Below are 13,560 nucleotides of genomic sequence, written 5' to 3'. Positions count from 1 at the left end.
ATGTGCCATCGTTCACGAACGTTTTTGTCATTAAACGATTCTTTGTGCTCAGAATCCTTCACTGAGTGCGAAATGGTCGTTTAAAAGGCTGATGCGGGGAGGCGAGGCTGTGTCAGGTCAAAATGCCTCCCGACTATCACAACCTCCCAAACGAAGTCCTCCGCATAATATTCTCGGCACTCACTAGCACATCCTCGTTGCTCTGAGGCCCTCTACAATTTGCTCTTCGTATCCCGCCGCGTGAATGCCATGGCGAAGCCACTCTTCTACCAACACGTCGCCCTATATTGGGGGTCCCGCCGGCGTTTACAAGCTGCCGATTGTCGAGGTTATCGACAAGGCTTGAACTCACTCGTACGCGCCATCACTGCCAATGATGCTGCTCTGGGTGCGCAGGTCCACTCCCTCAACCTCACAGTCCCTGAATTCGCCGTCGAGTACGACGACGAAAGCACTCCGGCGAGACGCTCGACGTCCTCCTCCCGCACCTCCGCACGCTCACCTTCTCTCGGCCCCGACACATGGCCTGTCTCGAAGCTCGCACTCCTGCCTTCCCCCACCAAACTCACGCTCCTCACCCTCAACTCCTATGCGCGTGCCAGTCTCTGGAGTACCTCACCATCGACATAGTGCAGGATGCGAACGGGGGCGCCCCAGACACAATCCCACCGGACGTGATCCCCCGTATGCGTGGCGTGTACTGCGAGTTCCTCTACTTCTGCATTCTGGCGGGGCGAAGCATCGAGTATATCAACATTCCTCCCTTTGACGATCTACAATGGCGCCGACCTGGACGAGCTCGCGGGGCCCATGGCTGTCGCACGCTCGCTGTCCGTCCTTGGACGAATGTACGTCCAGTGTACACTCCGAGACGACGATGTCGCCCGGTATACGCATTTAGAGCTCCTCGCTGATGCAATATAAGATGTAAGCCCGCTACCATCCTCGTTCTGTGTGTTCCAACCCCAATGATCATGATGCACACTAGAAAATCACCATCGATGACGTGCACAGCAGCGTTGTGGAGAAGCCCAAGATGACCTGGACCGCGCATTCATCTGCGTAGCCAGTTGGGGTGCACTGTCTCCCCCACCTCGCTCTGCAGAACAGTGCGCTAGTTCGTCGTGCCCGCCACTTGCGGGTCTCGAGCTTGCAGACGCCTGTTATGGACAAGCAGCATGATGTACATAATGGGAGATTCTCGAATGTAGAATACAAATGGAATACTTAGAGGAACGCCAGACGTGACGGAAATCATGAGGTGGAAGGGCGCGAGTCCGCCGATTTGAAGGATACTCGTCCATCCCACCTCGGAGACATCTTCTCCCTCGCACCAACTAGATGATCACCAGCGCGTTTCAATGATCCCTCGTGTCCTTTCGTATTGTCGACCCATTGAATAATGTTGTCGGGTGGTTCAGGCATCTTCGCCGCCCACTTGCGCATCGTTGTGTACACAAAATCCGAGGTGGGGTCAAGTAATTTTGCCAAATTTTGGCGATGTTGCTCCTTCTTTTCCTCGTACTCAGCCAATTCCTCCTTGGACAAGAGCTCGAGTGCTTCAATTGGCTCGTTGTAGTCTTTAATGTAGCGCGGGGAAAAGAATTTGGCGAGAGCTTTTATGAGAAATGTTACGGCAGGAATGGCGAACTGGACCGCAGGACCTCCATTGGTTAAGAACCACGCTTTGTGATCAGAGGCTATGTCGGGCTTGCCCACCCGAGCGATGTAGTCATCGAACATGAGCAATTTGCCTTTAAGGGCTTGCTCATCCGTAGAATTGTGCCTGAGATGCTTCAAGGCCATGTATGTCAGCACGTGCAGTGCCGATTCGCGATCGTCGACGACCGTATGCGATGCCTTGCTGGGGTTTTGCGTCAGATTTGCAGACATAAACTGCCATGTGCCCTACGAGACGATGAGTTCGAGCGACAGGGATCGAAATCACTGCTCACAGTGCGATGGACCCTGGTCCCCGTGCGTTCTTTAAGGGCCTCGTTCAAGAAGATACAGTGGTCCCAGTCGATAAGAAAACCGCGGCGATTTTCGGGTTGGAGCGTCATGAGGATGTTTCCCGCACTGATATCGCGATGAAGGATGCCTAGCTTATAAGCTTGCTGATGAGCTAGACAATGAATCAGTCTTTGCCGTGACTCCGAAATGGAGTACGTACCATCCATAGCATCGGCGATGCAGGTCACCAACTGCCGAGCTGTCTTGAACGTTGCGAGGTCGCGGCCGAGGGTCGAGAGCACGATGAAATGAGCCACCAAATGTCTGATTCTGAGCTTTCTAGGCTTTCGCACCCACGGTTTCAACTTCCACTCGTGGCCAATGGTGGCGATCGCCTCGTCGCCCGTCATGAGATCTCCACCAGCATGCATTTTCGCAACGAAGGTAACCTTCGCCCCCTCTAGGATCCTGTAGACCTCTGACTCTTTCTTCGTAAACGTGGATTCGTCGCGCCAGTACTCCTTGAGATACAGAATTTGTCCGTGCTTCCCGTATGTTCCATCCTCCGCCTCCTTCACATTTTCTCTTTCCTTCAGAAGAACGACCGCCCGATTGCGCGTGCAGCGACCGAACGGGGAGTACATCGCACCATCGAAGCAAGGTGCCGGAACAACATAGGTGTCATCGCCAAAAACCAAGGATAGCAGCGGGAGCCGGTTGGGATTGGATTCTTTCTTGTAGAAATCAGCGTGCTCTCCGGTGAAGTACGATGTTGCGTATTTTCGCATCATTTCCACCGCTTTCATTCCGGCTTCCCAGCTGAGTTCACGAAGGTTGGGGTAGAGCCCACGTTGGACGTCGTCGAGTTGAGCGAAGCGTTTGTAGAAGTCGAATAGGATGAGCGGGTGCGTCGTATAGTCGAAGCGGCGAGTAACAATGGCGCAGGAACGATCCCAGCGAATGAAACGAGCATATCTACCGCACACGAGAACGCTGAATAAATGGGACCTAAACTGCATCGCCATCGTCACCCCGGCGTAGCTTGCAATCTGTCCTCGGGTGCTTCGACCTTGGATCGTGTCGTTCTCGAAAGGATAGTTTTCAGACGGTGTTGGCTCCGCATCGTCCTTCACCTCAGGGTGAGCCTCTCCCCCCTCCGCATCGACATGAGCAGTGGGAGAATCAGCGATATACGGCCGTTCGCTCGTTACCGTCTCCCTTTCTTCTTCACCGTCGCCCTCCTTCTCGTCCTCTCCTGCATCTCCTTCACGCTTCGAATAGCCCGACATCACGTAATATGCCTCGCCGTCGTAGTCCTCATCGCCGCCGTCGACGAACGCGTCCATTTTATCGTTCGCTTTGTGTTCAGTAAAGCTTTGGACGTTGGCAAAGTCCACCTTTCGTCGTTTTTGTCGCGGGACGATTGGCTTCCCTCTGAAATAGATACAGCTGTCGGGTCCAAGCTGACTCTCCGCGTCGCGGTGGCTATGCGTGTCCTCAAAGTCTAGAGACTGGATTTCATCCCCATTGCGTACTGGCGGCCAGCCTGAGAGAGCAAATTGCTAGGCAGGTGGATTAGCAAATAATCAATGCTGTGGCGTCCTGCGACTCACCCAGTCCTTGTTCATCCCGCTCTCAGGCTTGCTGGCCATGCCGACCAAGCACGACACCCTCGTCTCGGAAGGTTCTTTCAATCTAAATGATTTACTTGTAGCATTATTCCATCCCATGAATTCTTCGACGAAGACGTCGGGGTCTACACCGCCGATGTATTGCCCTCGGGTCTCCTGGACCAGTGCTTCGCGCAATTTGCCAATATCGACAGCCCCCCATGGAGTAGATATGGTAGTTAGCAATGCGTCTGTTTTGAGGGGTATGTTGAATGTCGTTGTCGATGTCTGGTGGCGTCTCGGATTTCGGTTCTTCGTCGGTCGCTGTAGGCGCTTCGGGTGGGATATCTGCGTCGTCGGTGGGCGGAGCGGCTGAGATTTGGGACATTGTTGAGTGGTCTGTTGAGTGACATGGCTTTGAAATGAAACTCGTACTTATAGGTTGTTCACTGGATCTTTCCGGTTTGGAGCAGACGAAAGGACCCAGTCAAAGTTGAACAAGTGTGGCGCCATGTCACGTGTGAGTAATAACTAGACCCGTTTGGTAAGTAGTTTTCACCTTGCCGCAAGGCTGAGCAGAACAGCTTCGGACATGCGGAGAATTTCTCTCCCATTGTCTGTCTTCGAAAATGGTGTCTCACCTTGTTGTGCCTCCGCCACGTTGCTCAAATGTCGAGTCATGGTGAGTAGCAAGAAGTTCTGGAATTCTGGAACTGCAATCAGATTGTGCGCTTACAGCAGCGCAGTTCGTCTAGCATTTTCCATTCGACCTGCTGCTCGCATCGAGGACGAGATGTGGTGCCCACTTGCGCCGATTACCACCGTTACAATCAGCCACGCAAACGAGTGGAAGCGCGGAAAGTCCTGGTCTTCTGTGAGATCTGTACCCTCGAATTCTGAACGCTGGCTATCGTGCAAGACGATATGAGGCCCTGCCATCTGATCGCAGGTTCGCCCTATCGAATACACATGCTACTGGTAACCATTTAACTCATTCGTAAGGGTGTACGGATGGAATGTGGTCTATGATGAGCACCCTTCCGGCGATTTCCATCTGATATCACGCAAGTGCGCCTCTCCAACCAGCGCTCGAGACGCCGCAATGGTAGGTGTCTGATCTTCTATGCTGTTATCTTGGAAACAAAAGATGGCAAACACTTTCCTATTCAATACGCTTACGGCTTTCTGCTCGTTTCTTTGCTAGATCGCTGTAGATGAGGGCGTTTTCGGACGCTTCCTATCATCGACGGTGTGTGTATTCCTGCCATAGTTTCCTTGACGTTCAACATTGCTGCTACCCATATGCCGACCATCATGTCTGTGCGCGCCAATCAAGATACCCGCATCGCATTCCGCACTACACATGGCCTCAATCAATGAATCGAATCCCCCACAACCTCACTCGCCCAACCGCCTCCCCAGCCCCACATGTCGAATCAGCCAAAATTTCGGACCCACGCCCAACAGTGCTTCACAGATGTTGTGTGTTCATCTAGATCGTTCTTTCATTTCAATTTATCGTTGCCCTTTCCCTGTCGGGGATCTCGTCACGTTTCCACTGTCTAGGACGATAGCGCGGTACACCCCCCGTTGCTCCTCGCTCGCTCCTCCCAGAAGACGGGAATGCAAATGGCGAGGCATCTCAGACTCCTATCAACCATCCCTGATACGAAATAACCATCTGAACCAGGTCAAGATGCGAGATTCTCACAGTCAGATTGATCCTCGTACTACGCTTTTGGAACTTTGACTACGCCGCGACGAACTCGACATACGGTATCATCGCAAGCATTCGGCGTTGGCGACGATAATCATACAACAAGGAAGGAATACAACCAGAAACCCATATAACCGGATATACACGCTAGATATCGCGACGTATGAGTGATTATATCTCAGCAATGGTGGCTGCGACAATCTCCTGTACGTACTCTCGACTATCGCGCTTGTCTACATTGATTTTTACCTTGTTGGCCCCCTAAAATAGTTACTGTCTTGCCTCCTTTCCCGATCTACGTACCGCCATTCCGAAATGGCTATTCCTGCACGATCCTTTGTGCTTAGAATCCTTCGATGAGCACGAAAGTGTCGTTTAAGAGGCAGACGCGGGAAGCGAAGCCACTCTTCTACCCAACACGTCGCCCTATATTGCGGGTCCCTTCAGCATTCACAAGCTGCCCATTGTCGAGGTCATCGACAGGGCTTGAACTCACGTGTACGCACCATCACTGCCAACGACACCGATCTGGGTGCACGCGTCCGCTCCCTCAACATCACGGTCCCCGAATTCACGGTCGAGTACGACGACGAAAGCACTCCGGCGAGACACTCGATGCCCTCCTCCCGCACCTCCGCACGCTCACAGCCTTCTACCTCGGCCCCGACTCATGCCCCGTCTCGAAGCTCGCGCTCCTTACCCTCAACGTCGTGCACGACTACCCCACATTCCTCGCCCTCCTATGAGTGTGCCCGTCTCTGGAGTGCCTTGCCATCGACATGGAGCAGGATTCGAACGGGGACGACCCAGACACAATCCCACCAGACGTGATTCCCTGTCTGCGCGGCGTGTACTGCGACTCCGATTTCCTCTACTTCTGCGTTCTGGCAGGGCGAAGCATCGAGCATATCAACACATTGTGGGGTGTGACCTCCCTTTGACGATATACAACGGCGCCGACATGGACGCGCTCGCGGAGCCTATGGGGTTGGTACGCTCCCTTATTCCTCGCTGTTGCAATATACGATGTAAGCCCTCTACCATCATCGTTAATTGTGTCCCAAGCCTGACTCGTGAATATTGAATGACCATTATACGCACTAGCGAATTGCGGTCGGTGATGAGCAGACGATGGGGGAGCGCTGGTCCAAACAACTCCGCAATATCTATCTCCAGTGCGAAGGCTGCGTACCGGGTCCTGACGCCGTCGCAGAAACGTTTTTCGCAGCCATGCCATCGTTGATTATCCTCGCTATTAATATCGAAACCAATTCCGGGGGGTGCCCGAGATTCTCGCGCTACTTGCGAGGGAGTCCCATGGAGAAAGAAACGGCGATGGATTTGATTTTCCCCTCCTGTGATGACTTCCGACGTCGAAGATTTGGGTGAGTGGTGTTCCTTACTGCTTCAGCCCCCCCCATATACTGACCGCTGAAACTCTCTAGTCGAGCATCACTTGAAAGGCATCAGTAGAGGGCGGCCATTCTAAGTCTAATGGGGAGAATGCCCCTTCGATGGTCTACGATAATCGGTGACTAATATTACATCTCTAGCGGTACAAGTAATAAATCAAATCGTTTTACCTCGATATTCGAATCGGTCTCCTTAGCACGCGTTATCACGGGGCATGTTTCATTGAAGGGCCGGGTAAACGATACATGGAATAGAGTGCAATCTTTATCAAACTAATATCTCCGGTAGAAGAGCCTACACAAGTCGCATCCCCCAGGGCTCAAAGGGGGGTTGCTTTGATGTGTACGGCTGGCTGGGCCTTCTTCTTGCTTGCGGAAACTTTTGAGAGTAGTCAGTTTCATGAGTCAGCAAGACTAGATCGAACATACTGCGTTGCCCAAGATCTCTGATGACCTGGAGGTCTGCCTTGCTGATTCCCTCGAGGGCCTTGTGCTGCTTCAGCAGGAGTAGGTCTTCGATCGATATTTCTTCTCCGAGGTCTGCTACCCAGAGGTAGCAGGGCTTGAATGGCGGATCACCAGCCGTCAGATTGGCCGCATTGATCGCGACTTTGAGGGTAGGCGGGTCAAATGACGAGTTGAGGGGTGGGATGATGACACCGGAGTCCTTGAAATTAACAGGCATCCAGTGATCTCCTAGCATCTTAATATATCCCGTGTGTCAGTTGGATGGTCTCTCCTGAGTACATATTGGGACAAACTCACGCGCTCGCGAGGATCCCAGGTATCCCTCTTCTTGTCGTATACAGCCCCGCACAAGGGTGCCAGTATGGCCTGGTTGGACTCCGTGAACCCGGTGACGAGACATGGTCGTACTTTGTTCGCCGGGAGACCTGTCCAAGAGCCAGAGCTGATGGCAAACGCCGTTCGGGTAGGAATGGCTAAAACAAACTTTCCGAGCAGTGATTTAGCCATTGTATGATTGTATGAGAGTATTTGCGTTTAGGTCGAAGTTCGGGTTCAGAGTATAATGTTGATGGAAAAAAGACATACTAAATTGCTTCCATTATATAGATACTCTCTGAGAGTACGCCTCGTCCAACATTACGCCTCGTTGAACGGTATACAGCGTAAAATGGGGCGCTCGTTGCTAGTACCTGGTGTGAGGCGCTGGCAGTTAAAGGAAAGGTGAGGCGTGGTGCGGAGGTGACTCCATGCTCTACTGTAAGCATTGTTGCGCAGTTTAACTCCTGAGGCTGCCATAACATTTCTGTAACTTACCTACGAGGATTCGTGTGGCCAGAACAATGGGGGGGGCATTAGGGGCTTGGCCCACGCCACAAATGATCGGACCCACAACCTTGTTTATATATTCTTTCAAATGCTACGTCCTCCTCACAATCCCGGATTCCCTCTACATCGCGCAACCAGATCAGAATGTTACATAGCTTCGTCGTAGCCAGGCTTCTTCCTCGACTGCCTACCTGGCCTCCATGCGGTCAGAAAGTCGCATCATCTATCATCACGAAGCCGTTCCTCGCCCTTCACCTCCGAGAAACCGATCCGGACTACTTCCGAATGCCTAATCTCTTCCCCATCTCTAGACAGAGGCCCAGTCTTCCATGGAGCGAATATTTCATCTTGAATTCGACCTCGGAGGCGAACGTGAGGGCCTTAACAGTAGTGCCCCCGCTCCCGTTCCAAGACCCTTTGTATCTCTGCGTTACGCCTCGTATTTGCGCTACATTTGACAAGGACGAAGAGCAATGCTCCAAGCTCCTCAATACCGAGGACTATCAGCTGGATGAAACCAGCGCCAAGATATTTCTGGAGGCGTTAAAAAGGGCTGGTCCTTCCGTCCCTGCTGTTCGCACGACGGGGGGGAACGACGAGCCGGGGGACCGATGGGATACCTGGAGCGGACAGTCCCCCAGAGAGACGCCAGGCATCCTGTTCGCGGGCCGTGATGTACAGTTCGACTTCGAGGTCCTGCCTCTCAAACACCTTCCTCGGCAATTCGACACTACCGTGTTCGACGAGCTGCCATTGATACGCCAGTGAGTTGAGTCATGGGCAGTAGAAATGCTGACAGTTTACCGTTCATATAGGTTGATATTGGACTATACCTGGAAAACTTGTAATACGGCTATTCTGTACATACAGTCGGTCCGAGAGGTAATATCCAACCTACTACCATGTTGATGACCTTGCTAACGTTAAAGCATCAGGCAATGCCTCGGCTCCTCTCATCGGGTAGAATATTCCGACAACCCCGTTTGTCGTGTATCGAAGACCCTTCGCCAGATCCGCTAATCGAGTCCTTGAGGCCCTCTACCGCTGATCTGCAGGCGCTCCCGGTGTTGCACGATGGGGACCCGAATCCAAAGGCTGTGCCTGAAACTGACGACGGCGAGTGGGACGACGAGCCCTCGCTCGAGCTAGACATGGCTACCGCCACGCCTGCCGTCATATCGAACGACGTCAAAGTCATCCTGATTGACCCCTACATCCTCATCGTACGTAAACTAAGACACACCATTTCGCAGAGCTACCTAAAGTAAGGAATCATCTGTTATCTACAGGATCGAGACGGGCCGTTACAAACCGCGCTAACTCATATCTTCCCCCCATCCCAATACGCTTTTTCGGCAAAGGAATTACTCGACCTCTACGTGGAGTATGAAACTCTGAGACGCTCCGAGGGACAGCCGGATTCTGCGATCAACACCGTGCGCAGCATCGTGCAGTACTTTGGCGTATCCGTGGATGACGCAACCATCAGTGACGCCTTGGAGTCCCATGGGAAATCGAGACACTATCCAGATGGTCAGCGATTTATTTCCGAGCTCGTAGAGCATGGATACACACTCGTTGCCATTCCGTCTGCTGCCAAGGAAGCAATTCCTCAATACGAAGGTTTATCGCTCGGCCTATATTCACCTTCGCTCGGCCCATATTCACCTTCGCTGGGCCCACCATCGCAGCATTCGCTCTTAGAGCCGTGGGCGTACACTCTCCCGTTCTGCAAGCAACTCGACCCCGAAATTCGCGCCGACCAGATCCTTGTCGTCTCCTCAAACCTCTATGGCGTCTGCGAACCTGCGAGCAAGGCTGGGTTCCCCACAGCCTTCGTCAAGGTCGCATCCACACGAAGCGCGAAACTGGATATCCCCACCATCGCGTCGACGTATACTCTGGGATCCATACACGACTTGCTACCTACTCTACGCGATCCATCAACGTCCACGATGCCAGAAGAGCCCGAGGTTTCCTATGACAATCCGCCGTTCCGCCTGAAGGATAATTATCAGTGCACGTTTCTGCTAGGAAGCGGGTCTTTTGGTAGGATGTTCCCTTCTTTTTGACGATACAACCGCTGAGCTGCTGGATAATGACAGCCTATGTCTGGAACGGTGTTCACCTACACACGGGGGCAGGCGTGGCACTAAAATTCGAGGTGATCGACCCGTCTGTGCCATCGTCATTGCCCTACGAAGCAGCTGTCTACGCTCAACTAAAGGGCGTGGAGGGCATCCCACGTATTCACTGGTTCGGGCAGGACAAGAACGCGAACGTGCTGGTCATGGACAAGCTCGGACTCAATCTCGAACACCTGCGGCGCTTCTGTAGGGGACAATTCGGCTTGAAAACTATCTTGATGCTCGGCGAACAGATGGTGAGTCCCCCTCTGAAACGAAGATCCTCACTTACAATATCTCACGCCCCTCGGTGTAGCTTTCGACGATCGAACTCGTTCATGCGCGGGGGGTTATTGTCCGTGACATCAAACCCGAGAACTTCGCAATGGGGTATTTGGAAGATTACCAACGGCTCTTTCTGTTTGACATGGGCTTATCTAAGCTGTACCTCGATCCGAGCACCGGAGAACATATGCCCTTCCGCGAAGGGCGTGGGGGGATTGGGACGCCACGATACGCTAGCAGTAATGTCCATTTCAGTCTAGGTAGGTGTCTTCGTGCCTACGCCGCCCTTTGCTTTTACTCACACTACGCTCAGAGCCCAGTAGGCGAGACGACGTCGAAGCGATCGGGATGCTTCTTCTCTATCTCTTACACGGCCGCCTCCCCTGGCAGGGCATATGCGCCCCAGACATCCCCGCAAAGCTCCGTCGCATCGGCGAGATGAAACGGGGAGAGCACTTCAGAGAGCTGCTCGCGTGCTCGCCGCCGTGTTTCGCGCCGTTCTTTGCGCATTGCCGCGCGTTGGAGTTTGAGGAGAAGCCGGACTACGGGCTTTTGAGGAAGTTGCTGGGAGAGGAGATGGAGGCGGGCGGGTGGGAGTATGACTGGAAATACGACTGGTGGCAGCCAGGCGAGCGGGGGACCTTGCTGTCCGATGAGTACGTGGTCCATCCGCGGTTCGTGGAGCCGTTAAGGCGTGCATTATATTCGTGGTAAACGTGTATCCAATATGTACAAATGTGCTCTGTATGTCATTCGACGAATACAACCAATGGTCGACCTAAACGATAGGCCACAACTTTGTTGATGAACGTAGGAGTTACGACAGCGAATCGTATGCATTCGCTGTCGCATTGCAAGGTTTACGAGTGACGAGGACGGTGCTTATCGAGGAATCGGGAAGTGCTAGTGTTGGTTATGATCAACCGTTTACTCTGAATCAGGTCGGCAATTCAAAGACTCACTTTTGACCTTCGTGATGCGCATTGCAAGATCTAAGATTTGAGAGGCGTCACCTACTAGTGCGCGCTCGGGAACGTAGTTGGGACTTGGTAAGGCTTGACTTGAGGCTCGGTCGCGTCTTCGGGGTTCTTCTTTAATTCTTCTCTTTCTTCCTTCCTTATTCTTCTTTCTGTTTCCTTGTGTGGTTGTGATTGACAAGGGTATTCTGCCAGTGGTATGTCACTGATGATGGCTTGATGATGGATTCGAACTCAAGATAGCCTCGTTCGGGATTCTTTCAGGATCCAAGAAATCGGAGGCCATCCTGGCCTGTATCGCCCATTGCTTCATGCAGTGGTAGGCCCCGCCTGATCAATCGTGATCGTGAACGAGGATTCAAAAACAGAAACAGAGGTACGATAGCCGGTAAATGACACGAGAGAGACTTACCGCGAGGACGGTGAACTGCCACGCCGTCATCACTGGCGACCCAGCTCCATTCTGCGCTGGAACGACGATAACGAGGAGCTGTGATATCGGAGCAGGTCGGCCTACGACTTGGGGCACCTATGTGTTCCATGAATGATCAGAGTGACGATCACTCCGAGTTAGGACGGATACTCACAACGTTCTGCGCAAGTAGCAATTGGAGCGTTTGGAGAGTGGAAAGCTTCCACAGGGATCGTGGGTATGTTGGTTGCATCGACGAGACTATTCATGGTGGTGGTGGTGATGGTGGTGGTGCCGGGGTCAACCTACGTCCTAGTCTCGAGTTCAGCACCAGCGAACAGGGTCCATTCAAAGGGAAAAGGGGGTGTCGAGGGGTGCTCTGACTCATATACATATCACTCACCGCTGGCATTGGGACAGGTACTGCGACTGGGACATGAACGATCCCGGTCCGTCGGTGGCGAGCTGACGGTGGGCGCGAGTTACGGGTCCTGTAATGAAATGAAAGGAACCGTTCTTTATTTGGGTGGGGGTTTTGGGCGCTTCCTTAAGTGGACGGCTACTGTTGTAGCCGGTAGCCGGTCATCCGGAATCTCGGGATCTTGTTTAATTTTAATTTAAATTAATCTAATTTTGTATTCAATGTTAATTCAATTCAATCAGCCTTTCCTCACTTGTACACGTGGGAGCTTCCAAAGCTAAATGAGAGTTAGCACCGGAGATCATGTAAGTTGCCATATTAATCAATATTCAGGGGGAGCCTCAGGGGAGCCCCTCAAAACACTGCTCAGCAGTCATACTCACTGTTTCATTTATGCTCATATTGTAGACTTACACTCTGGCATTAAATATGATATTTCACATGTATCATATTAACTCTGTAATATCAGTAGTGTAATAGAGTGTCAAGAGAGTCAACAAATTGTCAACAATGGCAATTTCAGATGAACATGGTTGATCAGTACATGTGGATAAGTCTGATGATATATGATTCATAACTAACTAGCAGAGATCTGCACATCTGTAGAGTGGATAACTAGTTTTACATGACAAGTGTAGTAGTTATTCCCAGGAATATGTTTGAATTAGTATTTCAAGTAATTAGATCAATCACTGTCTTACTATATAGTAGAATAGCATCTAAATCCTGGAGTAGCTGGAGGCAAAAAGGCAGCACTGTACATTTACAAGAGTCCACTGTTATTGAATGGAGAAAGAGTATATGAATATGAGTTCTCAGCAATTTGAGTAATGTTTTTGAATCTCCTATACTCTGTATATGTTATAGGCGCATCCAGGAGGCCCCTTAGGGGCTACTAGGGGCATATTCGCGTGCACTCTGGCTATGGGCTCAGGCCGCGTATACTCGCGGTTACTCGGACTTCTTGGATTATGGACTAAATAAATATTTGAGCATACTGTACTTATTATGACCGGACTACTAACTTTCTCATGAACACGCGGCTACTGCGTGTTCCTCAGTATATAGTCTTGTACTGTACCTACAGTTACCTCAGTCCGAATATTAGTTCCTTTCCGCACTCACATCCTCGCCTCTCTACTGAGGCCTCTCCCTTGCATCCCCTTGCATCCCCTCGTACCCTCGGTACCCGCATAGGATTTCCTCTGGAAATACAGGGCACACAAGAGTGTGGGAGGCACAGCCAGTAGCTGAAGCCAAGCCCGTACGTCCTTGCCTCTATGTGGAACCGCGCACCCGCAGGTCTGCGTATTCCCGAGTCCCTCTGCAAGCGTGGCTCTTAACACAGGCCTGA

General features: G+C 52.0%; 5 protein-coding genes across 5 annotated transcripts; 2 read left to right on the top strand and 3 right to left on the bottom strand.

The window, feature by feature from the left end:
* Positions 1–249: 249 nt before the first annotated feature.
* On the top strand, positions 250–630 carry PC9H_004410 (uncharacterized protein; the record flags this gene model as incomplete). Its single annotated transcript, XM_036773994.1, has 1 exon — positions 250–630. The coding sequence occupies one exon, from the start codon at positions 250–252 to the stop codon at positions 628–630; it is 381 nt and encodes a 126-aa protein (XP_036635467.1).
* Positions 631–1,254: 624 nt separating this feature from the next.
* Positions 1,255–3,951, bottom strand: PC9H_004409 (uncharacterized protein; the record flags this gene model as incomplete). The annotated part of the gene is made up of 5 exons (XM_036773993.1): positions 1,255–1,908; positions 1,956–2,125; positions 2,174–3,515; positions 3,567–3,709; positions 3,777–3,951. The coding sequence occupies 5 exons, from the start codon at positions 3,949–3,951 to the stop codon at positions 1,255–1,257; spliced, it is 2,484 nt and encodes an 827-aa protein (XP_036635466.1).
* Positions 3,952–7,012: 3,061 nt separating this feature from the next.
* Positions 7,013–7,667, bottom strand: PC9H_004408 (uncharacterized protein; the record flags this gene model as incomplete). Its single annotated transcript, XM_036773992.1, has 3 exons — positions 7,013–7,071; positions 7,122–7,395; positions 7,458–7,667. 3 exons carry the CDS (start codon positions 7,665–7,667, stop codon positions 7,013–7,015), a joined length of 543 nt encoding a protein of 180 aa, XP_036635465.1.
* Positions 7,668–8,270: 603 nt separating this feature from the next.
* Positions 8,271–11,110, top strand: PC9H_004407 (uncharacterized protein; the record flags this gene model as incomplete). Its single annotated transcript, XM_036773991.1, has 7 exons — positions 8,271–8,749; positions 8,801–8,867; positions 8,921–9,208; positions 9,275–10,034; positions 10,091–10,368; positions 10,428–10,656; positions 10,710–11,110. 7 exons carry the CDS (start codon positions 8,271–8,273, stop codon positions 11,108–11,110), a joined length of 2,502 nt encoding a protein of 833 aa, XP_036635464.1.
* Positions 11,111–11,682: 572 nt separating this feature from the next.
* PC9H_004406 (uncharacterized protein) lies at positions 11,683–12,038 on the bottom strand (the record flags this gene model as incomplete). Its single annotated transcript, XM_036773990.1, has 3 exons — positions 11,683–11,703; positions 11,786–11,902; positions 11,961–12,038. 3 exons carry the CDS (start codon positions 12,036–12,038, stop codon positions 11,683–11,685), a joined length of 216 nt encoding a protein of 71 aa, XP_036635463.1.
* Between the last annotated feature and the right edge of the window lie 1,522 nt (positions 12,039–13,560).

The sequence above is a fragment of the Pleurotus ostreatus genome (assembly GCF_014466165.1).
Source record: "Pleurotus ostreatus strain PC9 chromosome Unknown scaffold_2, whole genome shotgun sequence".
NCBI classification, from domain to species: domain Eukaryota; kingdom Fungi; phylum Basidiomycota; class Agaricomycetes; order Agaricales; family Pleurotaceae; genus Pleurotus; species Pleurotus ostreatus.
This window is presented reverse-complemented; position numbering and strand designations above follow the sequence as displayed.